Source organism: Sceloporus undulatus, chromosome 3, assembly GCF_019175285.1.
Source record: "Sceloporus undulatus isolate JIND9_A2432 ecotype Alabama chromosome 3, SceUnd_v1.1, whole genome shotgun sequence".
In the NCBI taxonomy this organism is placed as follows: Eukaryota; Metazoa; Chordata; class Lepidosauria; order Squamata; family Phrynosomatidae; genus Sceloporus; species Sceloporus undulatus.
The window spans coordinates 273,363,862-273,390,447 of record NC_056524.1 but is presented as its reverse complement, the minus strand read 5'-3'; the positions used below and the strand labels follow the sequence as shown (position 1 = coordinate 273,390,447).

Below are 26,586 nucleotides of genomic sequence, written 5' to 3'. Positions count from 1 at the left end.
TATTATTATTATTATTATTATTATTATTATTATTATTATTATTATTATTATATTAATAGACCACCTTTCTCTCAACAACAAAACTCAAGGCAGCTAACAAGAACCTTAAAACCAATACAGAATAAAACTGTACAAAAGCTTCAGTAAGTAATACTTTTGAGTTCCTGCATGGCAGAATGGGGTTGGACTGGATGGCTCCTGTGGTCTCTTCCAACTCTATGATTCTAAAGGTATCAATATAAAAGCTGTTTAAAATGATTAAACAATAAATAAAGATTAAAAAAACCTTAAATATTTAAAACATTAAAACTTACTAAAAGGCTACATACAAACCTCTGCACAGTGTTAAAAGCCCAGCCCTGTCAGGTTCGGAGAGTCTGATGGCATAGAAATATTTTTACTCGCTGATGATGGGGCCATCCTGGGCTGTGCAAGGAAGGAGTTGCCCTATTGCAAACTGTAGGGTTTTGTAGACATGGTCTTGAGATAGCCATGGCACATCCCTCTGCCCATGGAAGCAGTGAGAGCATTGCTGATGGGTCAGCCACTCTTCCTTCAGTGATTCAGGTGACACATCCAGGATTTAATACTTTGGATAATTGCAACCTCTTCACTAAGGCGAGGAAGGACACATTGCAATGCATAATTGGAGGTGGCGCAAGAAGTGTTGTTGTTTACATTTTTATTCTGGAGTATATAAAAGGCAAACCCATGTCTTGGAGGAGAGAAAAAAGACATTGGGTTTAATCCAGCCAAGGATACTGGGAAGATCCAAAGGGAGAGCAGGAGAATGATGTGGATTTGGATACTTTTACTTGCTCTGCTGGTGGGTCTTCTGATTCAGTCCTATGTGAAATTGCTGTGGAGGCATAAAAGGTTCCCTCCTGGACCTTTCCCATTGCCTCTCATTGGAAGCCTGTGGTGGACTGGGTTTGGATTTTCCGCAGATTGTCTCCTGAAGGTACGTCTTTCAACTGTGTTTGACGCTTAGTGGAGGGAACTTTGCATCACTTTATAACAGAGAAATAATTACCCACATAGCTGGCTTTATTTACTGTCTCTCGTAAAGTTGGATTATTTTTATTACTTATATATAGGCTGGTAATGTGGATTAGTTTATGAATTGTTTAATGGCCATACTTATTGTGTTTTCATTGAACAATTGCGCAGCAAACCAAAAAGCCAAAGCAATTAAAAGCTTAAGGATCCATCTGCCCCTCCTTGTTACAAAGCAAACTAAATAGCTCAAAGTTCTTTCTTTTCCCTTGCAAGAGCTTCCTTCCTAGGGAATGGCCTCTTCCCTGCTGTCTTTCCATCCAGGCTGGCTTTTAAAACCAAAAGTTATTGAAGAGTGGGCTTAGGGTCTTGTATTGTTATAGATGGAACTGTGGCCCTGTCTGCGTTGGCCAGGATAATCCAGGGGAAGCCTGGAGTATCTTGGATCCACAGGTGCACTGTTTTCCTCTTGTTACCTGCCTGCCATTTCCATAGCATGGCGTTCATCTGGAAAGGTGTCCCCGCTGGGCCACCTCAGGGACGTAGCTAGGATTTTAGGAAGGGGGGGGGTCCAGACTAAGTGCCACCATTATAATGGGGCTTGAGTGTGGCGGCACAGCAGCACACACCATTCATTTTTCTAATGGAAGGGGGGGGTCCAGACCCCAAGAACCCCCCCTTGGCTACGTCCCTGGCCACCTGACATGTTTGCCATTGCCATAGGTCACTTGCTTCTCAGGCTGCGACTTAGGGAACTGGGCATATTTAGCCTGGAGAAGAGAAAGTTTAAAGGTGATAAACTAGCCCTAGTTAAGTATTTGAAGGGGTGTCATTTTGAGGATGGAGCAAGCTTGTTTTCTGTTGCTCCAGAGAACAGGACCCAGAGCAATGGATGCAATGTACAGGAAAAGCGATTCCAGTGGAACACACTCCCTTTGAGAGTAGTGGAGTCTCTTTCTTTGGATGTTTTAAAGCATTGGCTGGATAGCCATCTGTCTTAGGGAGTGCTTTTACTGTGTATTCCTGCATGGCAGAATTGGGCTGGAGTGGATGGCCCTTGGGGTCTCTTCCAAGTTCTAACTCTACGATTCTAGTTCAGAACGAGGCACCCAGCAGTGGTCACCCACTGGGTGGGTCCCTCCTTCTGATCTCAGAAGGAGTGACTCTTGACTCTCAGCAGGATGCCCATGCAGACAGCCACTGTACTGTCGCAAAGGAGAGCTTTGGATCTTAGCAACAAGTAAGCTTTTAAAATTTATTTTACCCTTGTTTAGCTCAAGTTCTGATATGTCATGTGCGGAACATGAGTGCCGATCAGTGGCATCACAAGACTGGCATCAGCCAGTGTGGGAACTGGTGAAATGTCAGGAATAAACTCTTCTAGAACATGGCCACAGAGCCCCAAAACCTCACAAAAAAACTATGAATGCCGGCCTTGAAAGCCTTCATCTTCACATTAAAGCCACTGGTTTTAACCCAAGTCATATACTGAAGGGGTAAATGTGTTATTAAAGGCACTAGCTGCTTCTTGGAAGTCAGAATGGAAGCCTTGCCATGCGTGGGATGTTCCAGTTATGACTGTGGCCAGAGGCTTGGATAAGAGGAGGGAGTTTAGAATATAATATTGTTTAAGATTGTGCTGGCGTATAAATATATAAAGTTTAGATGTAATTATCTAGATAGTTAGGTGTTGGTAATTATAAATATATAATGTCACGGTGACCTGAATTTGGGAAAAGGGTGTGAAATGGATTGGATATGCTAATTTGAGGTTGTTATGTCTGAAGCTGGTGAGAAAGTAGGTCATTCACACGGTTTATGCCAAATGCCGGACTCCTGGATGGTTGAGCCTTGCGTCACGGACATGGACAAAGTGTGGGACGCTTGGGGCTAAACCAATCCTATAGGTACACGGTCCCAAGGGGAGGGATCCTATTATTTACTATAAAAGTGTCTGAATGCGTTGTGACCATAGACCTGACAAAGAAGTCACGGACGTGTCTGCTATGGTTCTCTTTACTTCAATAAAAGCGGTCCTTTTGACTGTGGCCCTGTAGAGACTGGCGAAAAGTGCCAGCCTTGGACAGGGCGAGGGCTGAGCGTCCACACGCTTGAAGCCCTACCATTGTCAGCAGGGCATCATTGTGGTGTGCGGTGGTCTACACAGCGCATGGCATGATGATGCACCTCCAGCTCAGTCCTCAAAAAGGGCATCATCATGGCATGGTGCCGCATCTATGACACCCCTTCCAGGGAGCAAGAAGAAGCCCCTATGAGTCTTGGATCTGCCTTTTTGGTTTGAAAGAAGACCTGTGGGCCAGTTGTGCCTAACAGATAGGGCTGTGTGTTTTCTGAAAGTGACAATGCCAGAAATGGGGACTGGGGAAGTACAGTGTTAAAAGATTGTTTAAAAGCTATTAAACAGTCTTTGCATTTTGCATTAATGGGAGTTAAAAGGCTTTCGCGCAATCGCTGTCATGGACGGGAGAAGGACGGGGGAGCAATCCTGTCTGACGCATGATAATCTTCAGTGAGTGGGAGGAAAACAAAATGCAAGAGACACAGGTTCAAAAGGGTTCACTTAGTACTTACCTTCCCTACTTGCAAGGGACAATCCTCAAGGGTAGAATCTATCAGGTACTGGGGATTCTTTAAAGGGCACTGTCTATCATGGGGTGTTTTATTGGATTGAATATACTGTAGTACACTGATATTTACTATATAAATTTCTGTGGGAACCATTTTATGGAGCAGTATAAAAAGATCACAGCTAAAAGATGTAAGTGGTAAGAGAGGCCAAGAATTCAATCACCTCTGAAACGTCATCTAGAGATCCAAGTTCTTGCTAACATTTTCTCTCATCTGCACTGTAGAAATAATGCACTTTGACACCACTTTATGCTGTAGCTCCCCCTGCAATTTGTAGGGTTTTTTTTAACTAAGTCTTTAGCCTTCTCCGCCAAAGAGTGCAGGTGCCCCAAAAAACGAATTCCAGGATCCCATAGGATGGAGCCACAGCAATTAAAGTGGTGTTAAGTTGCATTATTTCTGCAATGTGGATGCACCCTGTATCTGTGGCTACAAAATGTGTTGTTGCAATGTTGCCTGGGGTCAAACACCCTTCAAAAGTATTCACAGGTTTCAGCCAGTACAGCAGCGCACTGGGTTTTTAAAATATTAATATTTTATTAAAATACATAACATTTCCACAAACATAACAAGTATAACACATCAAGACTAAACAAAATCACTTAACAGCATTAGATAATATAACATCTAAATACGTATTTCCAAACGAAAAACATAACATAAACCCATACTTAACTTCCTCTTCCTGTTTAAGTATTTTGTTAATGTCAGATACTTTTTTCCTTTCTTTTTTTAAGGGAATTTTAACATTTTGCTCATATATATATATTGCCATTGTAATACATTGTTTTCTCTCTATCTTTCATTATTGTATTTCCAGCCTGCTTAGTTTCTTAAATATTTTACTATCCAATCTCCCCATCCCAGTTTCAAAAATGAAATTAATTCTTTCCATTCATCTTCTAAATTATAACATTTATCATCTTTTAACTTCATTGTTAGTCTCTCCAGACTTAACATATCAAATAGTTTGTAGGGGAGATTTGTTTTTTTCCAATTTCTTGTATATACATTGCGAGCGGATATTATTATATATAACATTTTTTCCCTCTGTTTTGGATTGATTTTTCCTTCTATCATATCTAGCACATTAAGTAAGTACATTTCAGGACGTGAAGCAAAATTAATTTTCAGAATTTGTGTCATTGTATTGTGGATTTTGGCGGTCTGGATGACTTTATTGTTTTATTGCTTCAGTACAAAGTTGAGCAGTTGAACAGCAGGTTTGCAATCGACTTTGTCTAACTTTGTTTTTGGTGTGTGCCCTCAAGTCATTTCTGACTCATGGTGACCCTAAGGTAGTGATGGAGAACCTTTTACAGACCAAGTGCCCAAACTGCAACACGGACCCCACTTATTTACTGCAAAGTGCCACGTCCCTCTGGCTTTCTAGTAAGAAACTCTGGCAAACTCTGTGCTAGGGCGATAGCATGTGTGCCCACAGAGAGGGCTCTGAGTGCCACCTCTGGCACGTGTGCCATAGGTTCGCCATCACTGTCCTAAGGGAAACCTGTTGCAGGGTTTTCTCGGCAAGGTTTGTTTGTTTGTTCAGAGAGGGTTTGCCATTGCCTTCCTCTGACGCTGTGAGAGCATGACTTGCCCAGGGTTTCCCAGTGGGTTTCTATAATCTACTTTGCCTGGTGTGTTTGGGGGCCGTTTGCAAATGAACTGTTTGAAGATTCTCACACCTGGCCTAAACAGGTGGCAAATTTCTCAGCTCATAAATACAAATTTAAAGGGATCCTTACATTTAGTAAACTGGAATGAATGATTGTCACATCTCTATTGCAAAGAGTGAGGCGTTGAAAACTGTTCACCCCTAGAATGATGATATTGGCTGTGTTCGCATTTCCTTGGGCACCTCACCTGCAGCTTTTTCTTTAGATGCCTAAACTAGACCAAGGGAAGTCATAGTGCCACTCTATTCTGCTTTGGTCAGGCCTCACCTGGAATACTGTGTCCAGTTCTGGGCACCACAATTTAAAAAGGATGCTGATAAACTGGAACGTGTCCAAAGAAGGGCGACCAAATTGGTGAAGGATCTGGAAATCATGAAGCCCTATGAGGAAGGACTTAGGGAGCTGGGGAAGTTTAGCCTGGAGAAGAGAAGTTTAAGAGGTGATATGATAGCTATGTTTAAATACTTGAAGGGATGTCATATTGAGCAGGAAGTAAGCTTTTTTTCTGCTGCTCCAGAGAAAAGGATCTGGAGCAATGGATGCAAACTCCAGGAAAAGAGATTCCACCTGAACATTAGGAAGAACTTTCTGACAGTAAGAGTTGTTTGACAGTTGAAGACGCTGCCTTGGAGTGTGATGGAGTCTCCTTCTTCAGAGGTCTTTAAACACAGGCTGGATGGTCATCTGTCACAGAGAGGGCTTTGATTGAGAGTTCCTGCATGGCAAAAGGGGAGGTTGGACTGGATGGCCCTTGCGGTCTCTCCCAACTCTATGATTCTATGATTTTATAGCTCAGCTTTTCCCCAAACTGAGACTCAAGGAGGATTACAAAGTAGGGAGCATTACAATGAAAACACATATGAGTTGGTTAAAAATTTGCTGAAGTTGTGATTCAAACAGTTTTAAACTAAGAAGAAAATTAAAACCTTTCAAAACAGTAGTTTGAAGCAAAGAATAAAAGTACTACAAAATTCTCAACTCCCTTTTCCCTGGAAAACAATCCATTTCCCAAAGCCTCTTGGAACACAAAGGTCAACATCTGCTGCTGCAAAGAGGACAAAGAAGGAGCCATTCTAGTCTTCCTAGGATCTCAGGGCCTGAGTCTCAGTTTTCATGAGTCATCTCCAGGCAGGACATGAGGGAGAAAACTCTTCAGTTTTGTGGAAACCTAGTTCCAGGCAAGAGGAAAGGGCGATGTACAAACTTCCAATTCAGCTAGGAGAGAACCAGTGTGATACAACTTGCAAGGCTTAATTGATTTGCAAAACTTGCAAAGACTCTCTGGAGGGCTATGTCTTTGGCTTAGTTAGTGTCTTCCATTCCTCGCAGTCATTGTGGTGCCAGGGCATATTTTCTACTTTACATCCACATTCTGGTAAGAAGCAAGTAGGCTAGATTAAATGTTTCTTATCCTCCTTATAAAGGAGTTTATTTTTGTATATTAGCATATTATTTTAGTATTTTAGCATTGTATAGTGTTGTGTTTTACCATCCAATTTTGGATTTTATATGTCTGATGTTCCACTCTTTGGTGGAAAGGGCATTATAAACAAATGTTGTTGTTGTTGTTGTTGTTACAATTACTATCCCATCTCCTTAAGTAGGTGTGAAGGAACAATCCCCTCATTTCACCTTGATTTTGGAACAGCTCAATTAAAGTAAATCCAGCTATATGGTGCAACCTCCATCCTTATTGGAAAATCCCTGCACACATTAGTTTTTCAGATTGCTGCAAGGCTGGGGAAAGGGGAGGATAACAAGAAAGGGAGGGAAGGAGGGAAACACCTGTTTAAAATGTGAAAAATTGTAGTGTGAGGTTTTCCCCAGCCCAGTGAATTGAAGAGGACAGTATAAAGAGGGTGACACCCAATAATAATGAATCCAAATCAGTCTATTAATTTCCTGTGATGAATAAGGTGTGACAGATGCTGCAGCAAGGTTCACAAATTTGTGGAGGTGTGGGTGAGGTCAGTGTCTGGGATGAAACAGGGTCAGCCTATTTTGCTCCCCATAATAGTAGTGAAAAATACAAAAAGCAGGTTTGAACACAGAAGAAGCAGGAGTGAAAATAGGAGGAAGGAATATCAACAGTCTCAGGTATGCAGATGACACCATAATACTAGCAGAAAACATAATGGACTTGGAACAGCTACTAAGGAAGATGATGGAAGAAAGTGCAAAGGCAGACTTGTTGAAAATAAAGAAAACAAAAACAACAACCATAGAGTATTCAGACAAATTCAACAATGAAGAAATAGGAATAGTGAAAGAGTTCTCATACCTAGGATCAAACACTGGTCAGAGCTGGGGCTGCAGTCAAGAAATCAGAAGAAGGTTAAGAATGGGGAAGGCAGCTATGAAAGAACTAGAAAAGATCCTAAAATGTAAAGATATACAACCGAGCATGAAAGTTAGAATTGTGCAAGCCATTGCATTCCCTGTTACTGTGTATAGATGAGAGAACTGGACAGTTAAGAAAGAGGACAGAAGAAAAATCAATTCATTCGAGATGTGGGGCTGGAGAAGGGTGTGGAGGATGTCATGGGCAGCTAAGAAACAAATGAGTACTAGAACAGATCAAGCCTGAAATCTCTCTGGAAGCCAAGCTGATAAAGTTGACTCTGTCATACTTTGTTCATGTCATGAGAAAGAATGTCTCGTTGGGGGGAAAAAACCCCCAATAATGCTAGAAAAGGTGGAGGGAAGCAGAAAGAGAAGAAGGCTGCATGTTAGATGGAAGGACTCTATAAAAGAGGTCATGAGTATGAATTTGCAGGACCTGAGCAGAGCAGTGGAGGGCAAGGGGCCTTGGAGATGTCGCCAGGGGTTCAGATTGCCCCGAAGATGGAGAGTAACAAAAAATGGCAGGCAAGATGGCACCCACTCCCCTTCCAAAAGGTGACTGGAGTAGCATTAGCTCTTCTTCAGGACTGGGGAGGAGAAGTACATTCTCCATTGCACCTGAAGGCAACATGTTCACCTGAGGTTGTGGGTGCACCCATGTCCCCACAAGACCTTGGAGGGCTGCATTACTCACTGTAAACCAATTTTAAAAAATCATTTTTAATCCCCAAATGTACCGTGGGGAGCACAGAGATCATTTTCAGTAAGTCAGTTTTAGCTCCATCAGGCCACTTTAGGCTCAGGAAATTACTTCTTCTTTTTTTTAAGCAAGTGGAAGTGAATGCCCCCCATCCATTTGCAAGTATTTGGAGGCAATTGTCTGGAGCAGGGGGTTGCATGTGGTCCACAGGCTACCCTTTGCCCACCTCTGACCTCAGGGGTACAACTTGGTTTCTATTTACTATTAATTGGCTTCTTGTCTTGCAAGATATGTTCATATCAGCATCCCTGGCTGGCTACCTTTTCAGCACAGGAACCCAAAAGATGTTGGTTTTTGGAGGGTGGATCTAGGAGTGACACTGGAGCCAAGTCATCTGGGTCAGGTAAAATAAGTGAAGCAGAGTTTGAGGTTTCTAGAACATCTTTTGCTTAATGTTGAACAAAATGGGAGGTGAGAGAAAAAGGTATTCGTTTTGTTGGATCCCCTGACGTTTGCAATTTCCTTAAGTCTTGCACAAGTACCTTTGTCAACGGGTGCTCCTCCTCAGCACAGTCTTGAGAGCCTACTCCCAAACAGACTGAGTCATGAGTAGTTAGCATTCCCACTAGCTTTTCTGTTGCGCCAAGCCCTCCCACAGTGCCTCCCCAGCCACCTCTGAGCACATGGTGAGACGAGAAGGTCGGCATATCTAGCTCTTGGGATCCTTAAGGAAGGGAGTAGTGCAACCAAGTGGAGTTCACTCTCAAGTGGAGCACCCTTGCACTTCCCTTCCCCTGGATCTCAGAGCGGATCTTCACAGTTTGAATTACCTTCCTCGTAAGCTGCATTTACACGTGTTTAAGTCACAAAGTGTGGTGCATCCACACTGCAGAAATAATCCAGTTTGACACTGCTTTAACTGCCCTAGCTCAGTACTACGGAATTCTGGGAATTGTAGCTTCTTGTGGACTCCATAGTATTGAGCCAGGTGACAAGTGATGTCAAACTGGATTATTTCTGCAGTGTAGATGTAGCCAAGGATACTGGACTAAAAGTTTCATTTTAATATTCACAGAATCATTTTATATTTGTTTGTTTGTTTGTTTGTTTGTTTGTTTCCAGGCTTTATATCCTGCCTTTCTCCCACATTGGGATTCATGGGACGTTATTGCACAGGCCCGGGGGAATGCAATTAGAGAGGGACGAAAGGGGGCAGGATGGGAACAGAATGGGGAAAGGACGCATTTTACCCCATGCCAGAACACTGCCAATGCCAGCGGAAGCCCCCGTTCCCTTTCCCATCCATCCCCCAGATGCCTATTTTAAGGAACTATTCAGAACAGTTTCTGAAAATTGGCCTCTCTTGTACGGATGGGGAACGGAACGGGGGATTCCGGCGGCATCGGCAGCGTTCCAGTGTGTGGTAAAATGCGTTCTTTCCCCATTCTGTTCCCATCCCACCCCATTTCATCTGGCTGTAATTGCGTTACCCCAGGCCTGTGTGATAATGTCCGAGACCTCCCCCCATCAAAGCATAGCCACTAATGACAATTCCTTGCGCATGGTTATACACCCAAATATGGATCCATCTGATGGTGTTTCCACCTACAGTCAGCCCTTCTTATACATGGATTATTTATACACGGATTCAAGCATCCACGGTTTAAAAATGTTCAAAAAAAGTATAAATTTCAAATATCAAACCTTGATTTTCCAATTTTTATACGGGACACCATTTTGCCATTTCATTATATTTAATGGGACTTGAGCATCCATAGATTTTGTTATCCACGGGGATCCTGGAACCAAACCCCAGCAGATAACAAGGGTCCACTGTATTCCATATTTGGTCAGTCTGCTACTTAAACTATCCGGGGGGGGGGGGGGGACCTTATCAAATGCTTTGCTGCAATCCATATATATGACATACACAACATTCCTATCATCTACCAAACTAGTGACTGGATCAAAAAAACGAGAGAGAGAGAGAAGGTTAGTCTGGCAGGATTTCTTCTCGGCAAGTCCATGTTGGCTCCTCCTAACCAGTTCATCATCATCAGGATGCTTACAAGTAGAACTGAATGAGAGCTATACATGGCTAGAACCCACAGAGTGGAACCAGACTGGAGCTTATGTATTAACCTGAAATAATCTCACGGAGTAAATGCAAAGTTTCATCTCTTGTGTTTTCATCTAATGACAGCTCACTCAGGAATATGGAAACTTTACCACTTTATGGATAGGTCATTATCCTATCGTGATTCTGTCTGGATTCCAAACGGTGAAAGAAGGCCTGATCAACCATTCGGAAGAGCTAAATGACCGACCAATGACCCATTTCATTTTACATGCCTTCAAGAGAAAGGGTAAGTGCCTTGGAAGACAAACGTTTCTTTTCTTCTGGCAGGCAAGAAGGATAAAGAAATTTCTGAATGTGACTAGGGTTGCCAGCCAGGTGACACAAGTAAAAGGGCTCCTATACACTTAATAGTTGTCATGCAAGCAACACTTGTTGAAATTCCCTCTTCTATGCAACCATTAAAAGGTTGGGTACCTTGTCCCTTATTTACCTGGCAATTCTATAGGGGACAGTCAAGCAGTTGTTGTTGTTGTTATTGTTGTTGTTTTTGGTGTTTTGTTTGTTCTTAAATAGCAAATTTCCAAACTGCACAATTTTCCTGATGCTAAAAAAATGGGAGAAGAGAATTCTTATGTTCCTTCTACTTTCTTGGATTTCTAGCAGCCTTTTGTACTAGGCATTAAAGCTGGGTTTGCTTGTTTTTAAAGCAGATGTCTTGAGTTTGCAAGGCCTGAGCAGAATTGTTAATAAGAGGATCTGTTAGGAGGTCTCATCCATAGGATTGCTCTAAATCGAAGCTCTCTAGATGGCAAATATAAATAATCAATAATAATAAAACTTTTATTTTTATCCTGATTTTCTGTGACGAGACAATCAAAGCGGCCCACAACACATTAAATGGGAACAAGAAATCTAATTGCATGGACTCCCCATTGGACATCCCACTCTTAAAAAGTTGAAAGAAAAAAAGCCAAGTGAACACAAAGCATGTTTTCTGCCTTGTCTCAGTGGCGGTTTCTTCTCCTGAGGAACCAGTAGCACTTACAGCAATGATTTGTTTATTTTTTAAATTTTAAAATTATTTTACAGTTGTCCCTTCCCTTACACGGAGGATCTGTGCCTGCGGTGCCACGGCAGTGGCATGTGGGGTGCATGCCATGGGAGCGAGCACCATTGTTTTCTTCTGGCGTGTGCCTCCCTTCCTTCCGGCGTGGCTTCCAGCGTATACTGGAAGCTGCGTAAAACACACCCCATATCATGCGGGCGCACTGTATTAGTAAACATCACATAACATCAAATAATTAATAAAATAAAACAGATGTACAAACATTTTGAAGGTTGTTTTTCAATTATTCCATATAATAAATTCCTTCAGTTCTTCCTTTTCTAACGATGCTTGGTGTTTGTATATAATACTCTTACTGTCTTTTCTTCCTAATATTACACCTTCTTGATTTTATCTTCAATAAATTGACCAATCAGATTTTCCAGTATACACACACACACACACACACACACACACACGATAATTGTTTTTCATTAGTGTTTGAAACCAATAACTGACATTTATCCCCATTTGTTACTTAGATATCCGATCCTGGTTTCCAACAAATCTTCCTAGAGTTTTGTATTTCATTAAACATATCGATTTATCTAATTCTGCCATTTCAAGCAAGTTTAGTAACCAATCTTGTAAGGAAGGGGTTGAATTCTCTTTCCATTTCTGAATGATAACAATTCTTGCCGCCAATACTATGTAGTGCAATATTCTAGCAATGATTCATGTATGACAATTTTTTGTGGGTTTTTTGGGCTATGTGGCTGTATTCTGGAAGAATGTATTCCTGTTTTGCTTCATCTGTGCCTGGCATCTTCAGAGGGATTCATCTATGAATTTTCCTGAATGAATTTATTCTTAGTTCATTAACTAACAAGGCAACCCAATGGCTTATGCAGTAACGTTGCCAAAGGTCCTAACCTGGGTTTGGAGCTGTGTCAAATCGTCCTGGATGACATTACACTCCCCTTGAAAGACTGTGTTCAGGGCTTCCGGTGGTAATGGTGGCGCGGGTGGTTGACTCCATACGAGGCTGGTGTGGAGTGACCACAGGATCGGAGGAATAGAGCCCATCCCCAACTAAAAGGGACTGGGTCAAGAGCCCTCCTGGTAAAGGGGGTCCAGAGGAGCTCGTCGGGGACCTTTTTGCCAGCGCCTAGTGTCCGTGAAAGAAGAGAGAGAAAGGAGGACATCAGAAGAGGCTCGGAGCACAGACAGAGCTGAGCTGGTTGGAAGGGCAAAAGCACGACCGCAGGTCTGCCCCCAGAAGAGAATAAGCACTGCCGCCACCTTTTGAAAATAAGCTCTTGACAGATGGAAATCTTAAGAAAACCCCAAAGGTGAGGGACAAGGGGGACAGCTTTCCCATCTTTGTGGCTATTACCTTTGAAAATGCAAGAGGACGGAGGTACTTTCTGGACAGTTTCAATACCCCCTTTCCCTCTTCAAAGAACTTGATCACAAACTAAAGGATAACAAAATAACAATATAAACTAAAAATAAAAGACTACTGGACTATTGGACATAGAATTATACTAATGGAATAATAGAATATCAGAATATTCAAAGATAGGAAAGCTTACTACCGGCTTCAGCTGTTATGCTCTAGAATTGGAGGACCTAAAAATAATAGTGCAGACATTGGTCACTTCAAGGCTGGACTTCTGCAATGTGCTGTACATTGGGCTACTTCTGTACCATGTTCAGAAACTTCAATTAGTTCAACACATGGCAGGCAAATTGATTATTGGAAGATCCAGGAGTGATCACATTACACATTATTCTATGATTATAGAAAATTCCCATGAGTTTAAGTCATGGGAGGAACATTGTCTTTGCCCCCTATAATTTGTTCACTGGGTTTGAGTTGCTCTCACAATGGACATCAATCTAAACAATTAATGTTTGAGACGCTTCCACTTGACTTTACCATTCATAAGTGTCTTTCTACTCCATCCCATATTATGCCCTGCCTCAGCTATCCTCTCAGCTGTGATAAAGACAAATGGCATCTGTTAGGTCACATAAGGCATGTGGTCTTCTTTGCCTCACATGATTTGTTCATTTGGATAGCTCCCAGATCAGATGTGCAACTCGGAAGTCAGTTTGGAAACTCTTCTAGCTCACGGTTCTAGATTTTGCAAGCAACCTGTATTACCTCACATCCTCAAATGAGACCTGTTCTCTTTCTCCACTACTTTCAACTCCAGTGAGAGCAGAAACACCAGGGCATGTTGTTGTTGCTGATGCTGTTAATGGCTTCTAAGTTGGCTTTGACTTTTGGCAACCCTATGAATGAGAGATCTCCAAGAGTTCCACTCATCACCAACCTTGCTCAGATCTCACCTAGCCTTCCTTGGTTGAGTCTCTCCACCCATAATGTGCTCTTTCTCTTTTCTGATTGCCTCCAACTTTACCAAGCATTATTGTTTTTTCATGAGCTCTCATGAGATGTCCAAAGTATATACCGTATATACTCAACTATAAGTTGACCTCATGTGTAAGTCGAGGCAAGTTTTGGGGGTGAAATTATGGATTTTGATATGACCCATGGATAAGTTGAGGGTAAAACTTAGAGACATATAGCAAAGCATCTAAAGGACAAAGCAAAGCAAAGTCAAAGAACTTACAAAATTCCAGCAGACATAACTCTTTGTGCTCACTTTTAGGGCTGGATAGAGGAAAAGGTAGAGGGGACCAGTGCTTCCAAGGCAGATTATACTCTTGCCTTTCACCAGGGGATGGTTCCTTCTTTTATTTAAGAGTTAAGATACAGTACTTACATTGATTCATGGAGAAGTCGACTCAGGTTTTTGGGGCCAATTTTAAACCTAAAATTCTAGACTTATACATGAGTAGATACAGTATGCCTCTGTTTAGTCCTTTGAGCATTTGATTCCCTCTCAAACCTATTTCTTTGTCTTTTTGGCCATCCATGGTATCCACAGAACTCTTCTCCAGCGCCGTGTTTCGGATTAGTTGATTCTCTTCTGCCTAAATTTCTTCACTGTCTGCTTTCACAGCTGTATAAAGAAATAAGGGAAATTATGGTATGAATGATTCTGATTTTAGTACACAATTCTGTATCCTAACATGTCACTAGTTCCTCATAGTAGCAGTTCCAAGGTCTAGTCTTCTTCTGATTTCTTGACTATTGTCTCCATAAAATATTTAGAGTTTACTTATATTTACTTTATATGCTAATTCTTCTGGCCCAAAAACAGCCTGGGAAAGGAATGTGAGAAGATCAACTGAAGGCAAGCTTTAAGACTAGTGATGGAATACAATCCCACCAATCCTATTTGCCAAGCCTATCCTGTTTCTAATCATCTGCTAAAGTTAGAAAACATGACCTAAATCTCTGTAAAGGATCTCTCAGAAACAAAAGCAGTGGTTCCTCAACATCAGCATCAGCAATTTGAGATGTGCAGACAACTTTATATTTTAAGGAGAAAATAGCACAGACCTGGGTTTAATCTGCACTGCAGAACAATCCAGTTTGACACCACTTTAACTGCCATGGCTCAGCACTAGGGAATTCTGGGAATTGTATTTTGTTGTGGCACTGAAGGTCACTGACAGGGAAGGCTAAACATTTCAGAAAACTACAAATCCCCCCAATCCCACAGCACTGAGTCACAGCAGTTGAAGTGGTGTAAAACTGCATTGTTTCTGAAGTCCCAGAATGTAAATGGATGGCAATGTGTACATAAAGAACCACTTGAAATACAGTGGTACCTTAGGGTTTGCTTCCTGGAGCCTCCTTGGATACCAAAATCCACGAATGCTCAAGTTCCATCAATGGCATGTTGAAATGGTGTCCCTTATATAAAATAGCAAAATCAAGGTTTGCTTTTTGGAATTTGTATACACTCATCCCTCCATATTTGCGGATTTGATTATTCACAGATTGGATTAATATGTTCTTTAGGAATATCTAGGTCCTCTAGTGCAGCTCTATGGTCAACATTAACTAAAGGTTACACTTAAAGACCTAGAGATTCCTAGAGAGAATACTCTGCTAGGCCTTTGTAGCTCCTCCGGTGCAGTTCTATAGTCAGTGTCTGTTGGATGTTGACCACAGAGTTGCCCTGGAGGACCTAGAGATGCCTAGAGGGAACACTCTGCTAGGCCTTTGTAGCTCCTCCGGTCACTTCTATAGTCAGTGTCTGTTGGATGTTGACCACAGAGTTGCCCTGGAGGACCTAGAAATTCCTGGAGAGGATACTCTACTAGGCCTTTGTAGCTCCTCCGGTGCAGTTCTGTGGTTTGTGTCTGTTGGACGTTGACCATAGAGTTGCCCTGGAGCACCTAGAGAGGTGTTTTTGTTATTTGCAGTTTTTCCATATTCATGGGGGTCCTGTGCCCCTAACTCTACCAAATAGGGAGGGACAAATGTATTTTTGGAATATGTGGAAGCCATACTCTATGCAATGTTACCGTAAATATCAAAATGTGGTGTGTACAGAGGAATTTTTCATAGGTGGGTTTGTTTTTTTTAATAAACCACCCCAATCCTGTCTTACATACTTTTCTCTCAGTTTTGTGGAAGGGAATGATGGCAACCCTCCTCACCATCCGCCAATTGAGGGAATGGGTTGATCCAAAGCACCAGGCTTCCAGCCTATCTTTAATCTTCTACTCTAGCTGACATTTTGGGAGGCAGGAGAAAGGGAGAACAAAAGAGTTCATAGATTTTTCTGGGGTTTTCATCAGAGAACGCCAGCCACAGATCAGGAGTAAACTCTTCTAGAACATGGGCACATAGCCCGAAAACCCCACAACAATCTGTGGATGCTGGCCACGAAAGCCTTCAACTTCACAAAAAAGAGTTCATTCAGATGAGAGGAGATAGTCCAGTCTTCTAGAAAGTGTGAAAAGGGATGTCTTCTCTAGATAAAAATTGTCTTTGGCGCTGCCTTCTGCATGAAGAAAGGCAAAGCTATCTCTACTCTTTTGCATGATTACTAGGAACAGGCCGATACAGAATGATACATCACTTCTCTGTGTCACTCACATGATATATACATATCTTTTGAGAGATGCATTCTTATCATGAAAGCAACAGAGTACGCTTATCTGGGACATCCCAAAGAAAAACTATTATCAATATCTTTAGACACCAGTGTGCATCAGACAGGTACACACTGGTGTTTAAAGATGTAGCAATAGAGGTGTGGACATATCTATATATTAAATCTGTGTCACAGGAATTAGTAATGTATTGTGTCATCAGCTTCCTCATGGTAATCGCTATCTGGAGAGCTGCCCAGGGACTAAACCTCTGGATGTCAGTTGCAGGAATACTTGAACATGCTTTAATTGTAAAGTGTTTAATTCTATTTTAAGGGAGGGAGGGTTGGGGGATAAAATTTATATAATTTTTAATGTTGTAAGCCTCCCCGATTGCCAGAATGCAGATGGGGCGGGATACTACTAGTACTACTACTACTACTAATAATAATAATAAGTATTAGTATTTATGGCTTCCATTAGCCCATAGATGGAGATAGCTAACAACCCTTGAGTGGAGGAAGGGAACGTATTATATGAACCAGTCCTGGATGTGGCCTCATTCCCACTACCTTTTAAACTGGATTGTGATTTGGTTTGAACCGGTTCAAATGACCCTGGTTCCCACTTAATCCCAATTGCTGAAGTGATTCCAAGAGGGGGGGCCTTGCTCTATTTAACCCACGCCTTTTTGATGCTGATTTTTCCCCGCTTCGATTAATAAATCGATTCTGCGCAAGTGTGAACCACAAGCGGATCAGAATCGATTCAAATTTCCCCTTCTGCCGGTTGGAACTGAATCATTTTGAATCGATTCATTCATGAATGGGAATCACAAGTGGGTTATGTTGATGCCAGAAAATGACAGAAAATGCGATTGGGGAAAGTGTAGTGTAAACTATGATCCGATGTCAGATCAATCCAACAATTCGGATTACACACCGATTTATCTGTAAGTGGGAATGAGGCCTACAACAACCCCTTAAGCTCCCTCTCTTTCTCTCCCACTCTCTAAAATATATATTTCAATATCAAAGACATAATACAATGCTAGACAGGTTCTCTGTCGAACTTATACTTGTAAAGCTTTAGAAGAATGGGTGACTTTGGGACCGATAGGCAGGAACTCCATGCCATATAGCATTTTCTGAACTGGAAACCTAACATTTTGGCAATGATTTTGACCCGTGGTAATTTTTCATTGTTTCTCGATTGTCTCAGGTATTGGCTTTGCAAATGGTCACGGCTGGAAACAACAGAGACGGTTTGGTATAGTCACTATGAGGAATCTGGGACTAGGAAAGAAAGGGATGGAGCATCAAATTGAAGAGGAGGCCCACCGGCTTGTGGAGGCCTTTTTTCAGGCAAAAGGTATGCTGGGCCATTATAATGGCCTAAAACTACTTCTGCCAAATTTGTAAAGTACAATCTTTACACAGATGGAAGGGGAAATTCATACATTTCAAATCTACTTGTTTTCTGTGTACAAAAACAAAATTCTCACCAGTCACAATGGTTTCTCTGAGACCCCACCAGGAACGCTAACTCTTGGTGTTAACAAGTACGTCAGAATAACCTTAAAATGCCTGTGTGCTACTTTATTTGCAGGGCAGCCACTTGACCCTTCAGTACTGATCGGCAATGCCATCTCCAGTTTGATAAGCGTTGTGAGTTTTGGATATCGGTTTACCCACGAAGATGAAACATTTCAGAAACTGATGGAAACCATTGACACTTTGGCAAGATTTGGAGTCTCCATCCCTCATGCTGTGAGCCATTTCTCCCTTTTTTACTAAAAAGAATGGTGTCCCTGTCCCAGAATCAGTATTCTTTGAACCATCATGGGAGTCAGCCTGCTGGATTTGGGAAAGCCGAGGTTGAAGGCATTTCCTAGTAACGGTTGTATGTCCAAATAGAGACACGGTCCTAGCATTTGGATATCTATTTGGGACAAGTGGCCATGTGTCTATATAGAAGGTCCTTCAGAATGCCTTCATTGTCTTACATCTAGTTATAGGGACATAGATATTTCTTGACTATGTTTCTCATTCTCCAGTGGCCACAACCTGACTGTGTTGGGTAGCAGCAAAAGACAGGTGGGCTTTAAGGGGTGGTGGGAGGTAGCAAATTTTCTCTCTGCAACAACCCAGTGTGTGTCCTTAACTGGATATAAAATGGTGGTTCTAGAGGATCTTTGGCATGGTACAGACTGCCACTTTGCAGCAGCCTGGGGCCAAAATTAGGGCTGGGGCGCACAGAGCGTCCCCATGCTCTGTGCTCTCCCAGCACCATTTTGGGTGTGCACGTGTCCACGCTTCGCCGATGACATGTCTTGTGTGCCGCATCCAAACAGGGTGGTGCACAAAAGATGTCACCGCGCTGCTCCAGGGCATTAATGGTGACTTGTCAGTGGCGCAGAAAGGAGCTGCTTTTTGCGGCTCCTTTTTGGGGCTGATCATTGCCGTGCCTGTGCGGTTGCCATGGCAACGATCCTAGATCAAGATCTCTAGATCAAGAGAAGTAATAGTGCCACTGTATTCTGCTTTGGTCAGGCCCCACCTAGAATATTGTGTCCAGTTCTGGGCACCACAATTCAGAAAGGACATTGAGAAACTGGAGCCATGTGTCCAAAGGAGGGCGACAAAAATGCTGAAGGGTCTGGAAACCATGCCCTATGAGGAATGACTGAGGGAGCTGGGGATGTTTAGCCTGGAGAAAAGAAGGTTAACAGGTGATATGATAGCCCTGTTTAAATATTTGAAGGGATGTCATATTGAGGAGGGAGCAAGCTTGTTTTCTGCTGCTCCAGAGAACAGGACCCGGAACAATGGATGCAAGCTCCAGGAAAAGAGATTCCACCTGAACATTAGGAGGAACTTCCTGAGAGTAAGGGCTGTTCGACAGTGGAATGCACTCCTTCCTCGGAGGGTGATAGAGTCTCCTTCCTTGGAGGTCTTTAAACAGAGGCTGGATGGCCATCTGTCAGGGATGCTTTGATTTGGATTTCCTGCATGGCAGAATGGGGTTGGACTGGATGGCCCTAGTGGTCTCTTCCAACTCTATGATTCTATGATTCTATGATTCTATGATCCGGGGCAGAAAGGGGCAGCGTCTCGCCATCCCTTCTTGCCCGTCTGTACCAGGGCTTTATTGCAAAGGCCGTTCCATAGTTTTAATGCTGTTATGGAAAAGACTTCTTCTAAAATAGCTAACAGATGGCATCTCTCTCCAGTTAAATTAAGGAAAACTCAAAGATTAGGTAATGATAGGTGCTGGAAATGTTGCAAAGAAACGGGCACAATGTGCCACGTGTGGTGGGCATGTCCCTGTATTGAATAATTCTGGACCAAGACACATAGAGCTATTCAAGAAAAATTAAATATTCACTTTCCATTTTCTCCATAGTTATACTTACTTGATATAACTACGGTATTTAATAAAGAGGTTGAAAAACTTGTTGGAGAATTATAATGTACCCAGTAATGGTTGCAAGGCTGGTAATAACAAAAAAAGGTGGTAAACGGAAGAAGTACCAACAATATTTGAATGGAAGTTAAAAGTTATGGACACAAGAGAGCTGGATATCATGACATGTTTAATTAACAATAAGCCAATAGATAAAATAGAAAAGGAATGGCTTCCTGTTGAAAACAATTGAAAGATGTGAGAAACCAGAAGAGTAGTGATTGAGGCAAAATAGAAGACCTATATATTGATTTATAGATTAAAATTTTGATTTCATATTTAGAGTATAATTGATATATTGGAATAAAGTATGTATGGATATCATGGACAAAGCAGATAGCAAACAAGCAGGAGAGCATGTATTTAATTAATATTAGATAAGCATACTAATTTTTTCTTTTTATAATGGAAAGTAATTAGGTTAAGCAAAAAGCAAAATGTAATAAAGGAATAGTTATTTGTAAATGTTAATGTTAGAGAGTCACATACGTAAATGGTAACATTTGTGTCTTTCAACTAATGAGAAACGACAGTAAGTTAAAAAAGTTTTATGTTTGTTTGTATGTCATAAAATGGCATTGTCATATATATGTGTGTGTGTGTATATGTGTGTATATACACACACACACACACAGATAGACAGATAGACAGATAGACAGATAGATAGATAGATAGATAGATAGATAGATAGAGATAGAGATAGAGATATAGATATACAGTATACTGGATATCATTAAGTCTAAGTTATAACATTGGATTTATGTTAGCAATGTTTTATAATTTTAATAGTTTTTTTTTAATTCAAAAAATGTTAATTGTAAAAAAGGAAAAGACCTCCTCCTCCTCCTCCTCCTCCTCCTTTTCCTCCTTCTCCTCTTCTTCTTCCCGTCTGCTGCTTTTCTAATGGTGGCAGGACAGAGAGCAGACTTCAGCAGCTGAAGTCTGGAACAATTCATAAAGAAGAAGGCAATTCAAAGGAGGCCTGTAAGGGCTTTAAATTGTCCACAACTGTAGCTTGAAATGAGTCCAGGAAAACAAAAAGGTAACCAATGAACACGACAGGAGATCAGTGTTGCAGGCTCTGCTTGCTAAATCCCATCCTAGTTTACTGGTAGATCTTGCTTTGGTGGCCCAGCTTTGTGGCAGTGTTTTACAACAGCTCTGTTTCTTCCTGGAGGGGTGAACCCTGAAGGTAGTGCTGTGGAGGGTGGCTCTTGTTTGACTCCTTGGCATTGGAGAACCTCCTCATCCTTGGAGGCCCACCTGAAGAAGTCCTAGTCTAGGAAGCCCTGGCGGCAGAGTGGTTCAATGCCTGTCCTGCAGCCACTCTCTCACAAACCACAAGGTTGTGAGTTCAATCCCAGCCAGGGGCTCAGGGTCAACTCGGCCTTGCATCCTTCCGAGGTTGGTAAAATGAGCACCCACCTTGGGGGCAATTGGCTTATACATTGTAAAACATTTAGGGAGTGCTTAAGTGCACTGAGAAGCAGTATTGAAATGTACTAGCTATTGCTATTGCTAAGAAGTGGTCTGCAGACATAGAGTCCAGTACCATCAGTACATGGATGACACCCAGTTCTACTACTCCTTTCAGTCTCAATCCCTAGAAGCTGTTTTGGTCCTAAACCATCAGTAGTGGATTACATGAGCATGAACAAATTGAAACTTAATACAAACAAAACAGAAAAGGTCCTGGTCAACTGAAAGGCAGATTAGGGAACAGGTATTCAGTCTGGGCTGGATGGGGTTACACTTCCCATTAAGACACAGGTTTGCAGCTTTGGTGTCTGCTTGGATTCAGTTCTGGAGGCCCAAATCTCAGCTGTGGCCAGGAGTGTCTTTGCACAGTTAAGGTTTGTGTACCAGTTGTGCTCATTCCTAGAGAAGTTGGATCTGGCCACAGTAACACACACCTTGGTTATATCCCATTTAGATTGTTGTAGTGTGCTCTGTGTGGGAGTGTTCAGAAATCTCAGCTGGTTCAAAGAACTGCAGCCAGATTGCTGATGGGTGCTGCTTATAGGAACAGCTCCACTGGCTGTCAGTTCATTTCTAGGCACAATTCAAGGTGTTAATTATAACCCCTAAAGCCCTATACGGCCCAGGTCCAGGTTATCTGAAGGACCATATTCTCCCATATGAGCCGGCCTGTATATTGAGATCATCACAGGGGAGGGGGGTTTCCTCTGTGACCCAGGTATCTGTGACACAGGCACACCTCCTGGGAACATAGGAGAGGGAACTCCACGTTCTGGGCACCACAATTCAAAAAGGATGTTGAGATGAGAAGCTGGAGCGTGTCCAGAAGAGGGCAACCAAAATGGTGAAGGGTCTGGAAAGCAGGCCCTATGAGGAGCTATTTAGGGAGCTGGATATGTTTAGCCGGGAGAAGAGAGAGTTAAGAGGTGATGTGATAGCCTTATTTAAATATTTGAAGGAATGTCATATTGAGGAGGGAGCAAACTTGTTTTCTGTTGCTCCAGAGAACAGGACACAATGGAGCAATGAAGGCAAGCTACAGGAAAAGAGATTCCACCTCAACATTAGGAGAAACCTCCTGACAGTAAGGGCTGTTCGACAGTGGAACGCACTCCTTCCTCGGAGTGTAGTGGAGGTCTTTGAACAGAGGCTGGATGGCAATCTCTGGGGGTGCTTTGATTGTGATTTCTTGCATGGCAGAATGGGATTGGACTGGATGGCCCTGTGGTCTCTTCCAACTCTATGATTCCCTTGTGAGGGAGGTGAGATATGCATCCCCCTGTTATCTTTTCACAGGCAGATTAACATTTATTTAAACATTTCAGCAAGCCATTGATGCTCAAGGGAAACAGATCTTGCCGAATTGTGCTGTACTGCTTATTTGTAATTTAAAAAAAAGGTTTTGTTTTTAATAGTTCTTTTTTTTTTTTAAAAAATAGTTTTATTTTTATGGACCATTTCACATAGTTTCAGCTTTTGTATCAGGTGTATTTCTAGCTATATATCTTTTTTAACTGTTGCAAGCCACCAAGCCCCAAACTAGGGGAAAAGGCAGGATATAAATAGAAGGAGAAAGAGGAGAGGGAGAAGTGTGCAAGGCTGCCTTGACTCTGCAGAATTAATGCAGTTTGACAGTGCTTTCACTGCTGTGGCTCAATGAGACGGGATTCTAGAGTCTGTAGTTTTATGAGAGATTCTCTGTCAGAGAGCTCTGGTGCCACAACAAACTACAAATCCCAGGATTCCATCTGATGGAACCATGATGGTTAAAGCAATGTTAAACTGCGTTAATTTTGAAGTGTGGCGGCAGCCTAAGATGCCCTTCTGTCTATCTTACTCTGAAGAAAACAACAACAACAACAACAACAACAACAACAACAACAACAACAACAGAGCAGCTCTGTAGCCCTAGCCTCAAAAAAATAAATAAATTCAGGTCATGAGTCAGATAATAATTCAGATCATGAAATAACTACATTAATCCAAATGATCTGGCAGATAAACCATGTTACCGTGATACTAACAGGCGTTTCCTCTGAATTGGTAGATGTATACCTTTTTCCCAGGGATCATGAAGTATCTCCCAGGGCTTCACCAGAAGGCCTTGTCTGGCATGCAAATGGGACTTGCCTTTGCAAAAGAGGAGATTGAAAAGCACAAGGAACACCAGGGCCTTTATGATCCTCAGGATTTCATTGATTACTATCTACTTCAAATGGAGAAAGTAAGTATTCAGAGCAGCCCAAGTGATCTTCCTGCTAGAGCCTTCACTTTAAACAAACTTGCTTACCATTCAAAGATATAGCCGTGTTAGTCTGTAGAATCAGTATGTGGAGAGATCTTGTAGCAACTTTGAGACTAAGTAAAAGAAAGAAGTTGGCAGTTACTAAAGCTCATGCTGCCAACTTCCTACTTGCTTACTATGGCATTTAGATATGAATTCCTGCCTTCATCTCCCTTTATTGCATGATGGTGCTGCTGAAGCAGGTGATTCCAGCATTCCTGGATGGCCATTTAGGTTGTGTAAGTATCCACTTTAAATACAAATGTTGTTTCTCCAGGAAACATGCACTCAATTTTCCTTTTGCTTAGTTGGCTCCAATGGCCATATGGAGAGCAACCATGAAGCCTGAACCACACAAAACTAAAACTAATTTAAGCATTAGTGTTAAGTAAAAACAAAATTTAAAGACTCAGATAGTGAGGAAAGCTGATAGACAGAAAATCAACTGATTTCAAATGTGGTGCTAGAAAAGACTTTTGCAGATAACATGGACTGCTCAAAAGACAAGCAAATGGGTACAAGAGCAAATTGAATCTGAACTTTCCCTAGAAACCAAGATGACTAAATTGAGGCTGTTGTACCTCAGGGACGTAGCTAGGATTTTGGGAAGGGGGGGTCCAGACTAAGTGCCACCATTATAATGGGGCTTGAGTGCGGCGGCGCAGCAGCACACACCATTCATTTTTCTAATGGAAGGGGGGGGCCGGACCCCCCGATCCCCCCCCCCCTGGCTACATCCCTGTGTACCTTGGCCACATCATGAGAAGATGTGACTCACTAGAAAAGGTGATGATGCTTGGAAAGACGGAGGGCAGCAGGCAGAGAGGAAGACCACAGATCAGATGGATAGACTCAAGCAAAGAGGACATGGCTCTAAGTCTGCAGAAACTGAGCAGATCTGTTGAGAACAGGAGGTCTAGGAGATGCCTCATGCACAGGATCATCAGAGGCTGAAGTTGACTTGAGGAGAGTTAACAACAACAATAAACTGAAGGGAAAAGTGAGAAAACCCTGTACAACTTCATGAGACCCAATGAGGACACAATGTCCAAGCAATGGTTGGAAAAAGTGAAGTCGAAGGCTTTCACAGCCGGCACCCATAGTTTTTTTTGTGTTTTTTGGGGGGCTATGTGGCCATGTTCCAGAAGAGATTATTATTATTATTATTATTATTAACCTTTATTTATAAAGCGCTGTTTTGCCAGCATCTGTGGTTGGCATCTTCAGAGAATGCTGGCATAGAAGAGTGTGGGGTATATATATCCTGTATGGCCCTTGCTTGAGAGGAAGAGATTTACATGTTAATCTGTGGGTTGTTCTCTTAGTGAATGGCAAGGCTTCAGGGGGTCTGTTTAATTAGTGATCCATTGTCTGCTGGGAAAACCCCTGACCCTGCATGGTTTTCATTTGCATTTGGCTGGGTCCTGATTTTGGTGTGTTTCAAGACTGGTAGCCAAACTACGTTTTCTTTTAAGGTTTCTTCTTTCCTGTTGAAATTGTCCAGGTGTTTATGGATTTCAATGGCTTCCCTGTGCATCCTGATCTGACAGTTGTTGGCATGGTCCAGGATTCCAGTGTTTTCAAATAGTGTTTTATGCCCAGGATGGTTTATAATGTGTTCTGCTACTGCTGCTTTTTCTACCCGACCCATTCTGCAGTGTCTCTCGTGTTCCTTGATTTCTGTTTGGACGCTGCGTTTCTGCAGCTGCACTGAAATTCTGAACCATGCCAACAACTGCCAGGCCAGAATGCACAGGGAAGCCGCTGAAATCCACAAACACCAACACAACTTCAACAGGAAAGAAGAAACCCTGAAAGTAAAGAAAGTTTGGCTCCCAGTCCTGAAAATCAAGACTCAGCAAATGCAAATGAACCTCGCTCAGGGTCAGAGGGTTTCCCAGCAGACAATGGACGACTAATTAAATAGACACAAATCCTCTTTGCATCTCCTCCCACCCAGAGGCTTTGCCATTCAACAACAGAACAATACAAAGATTAACATGTAAATCACTTCCTCTCAGTCCAGGGTCACACAGTATGTGTGTGTGTGTGTGTGTGTGTGTGTGTGTGTGTATATATATATATATCCCATTCTCTTCCATGCCAGTATTCTCTGAAGATGCCAACAACAGATGCAGGTGAAAGGACAGGAATAAATTCTTCTAGAACATGGCCATATAGCCCAAATAACCCAGAAAAAGCAATGGTTGAAACCCTACATTTGAGATAGTGCCTTGCATATAGCTAGGTGTCCATAGCTACATCTCCAGGTGCTGCCTCCCCAAAATCCACTTTTTGATACAGTCCTCCAGTGTGACCATTTCTGAGTTGTTGGAGAATAGGGAGATCACTGGAGGTGCATCCACCTGTTTTCCTATAGCTGGATGCACTGCTGCAGGTATTCACAGTGTCCTTCCCACAGGTTCCTGGGAAGTCTCTGCAGACGATGTTCTTTCTAATTTTCCAAAACTCATTTAAATTGAAAAGGGACCTCAGTTACATACAATAATGTTCCGAGTATAACAAAAGCAGGAAAAGAAAAGCATGAAAGGAGGAAAAATAATCACATCAGTCCTGTTTCTATAAAAGCTGACCGCATGTCGAAAGATAATGCTATTTGTACATTTCATCTATACATCATTCTTTCAAGCGTTGCAAGAGTCGTTATGTCTTCTATCCATTGGATCACAAGTGGAGAAAAATTACTGTATATACTCATGTATAAGTCTAGAAACTTAGGACAAAAAATTGACCCCCAAAACCCTGAGTCAACTTATCCATGGGTCAATGTAAGTACTGCACTTTCACTCTTATTTTTTAAAAAGGAACCATCCCATGTGA

General features: G+C 42.1%; 1 protein-coding gene across 7 annotated transcripts in view; it reads left to right on the top strand.

The window, feature by feature from the left end:
• The window catches only part of LOC121926164 (cytochrome P450 2J4-like), a 62,891-nt gene that overhangs the window by 22,965 nt on the left and 13,340 nt on the right, over positions 1-26,586 (top strand). For 3 of the 7 annotated variants that reach the window (XM_042458902.1, XM_042458901.1, XM_042458907.1), the window contains 4 exons: positions 10,571-10,733; positions 17,739-17,888; positions 18,126-18,286; positions 23,509-23,685. In XM_042458902.1, coding sequence (XP_042314836.1) covers positions 10,571-10,733; positions 17,739-17,888; positions 18,126-18,286; positions 23,509-23,685 — 651 coding nt within the window. Of the gene's footprint in view, positions 1-6,447; positions 6,700-10,570; positions 10,734-14,451; positions 14,555-17,738; positions 17,889-18,125; positions 18,287-23,508; positions 23,686-26,586 lie in introns of those variants that run through there. The other 4 variants (XM_042458903.1, XM_042458906.1, XM_042458904.1 and 1 more) reach the window with 4 other exon arrangements.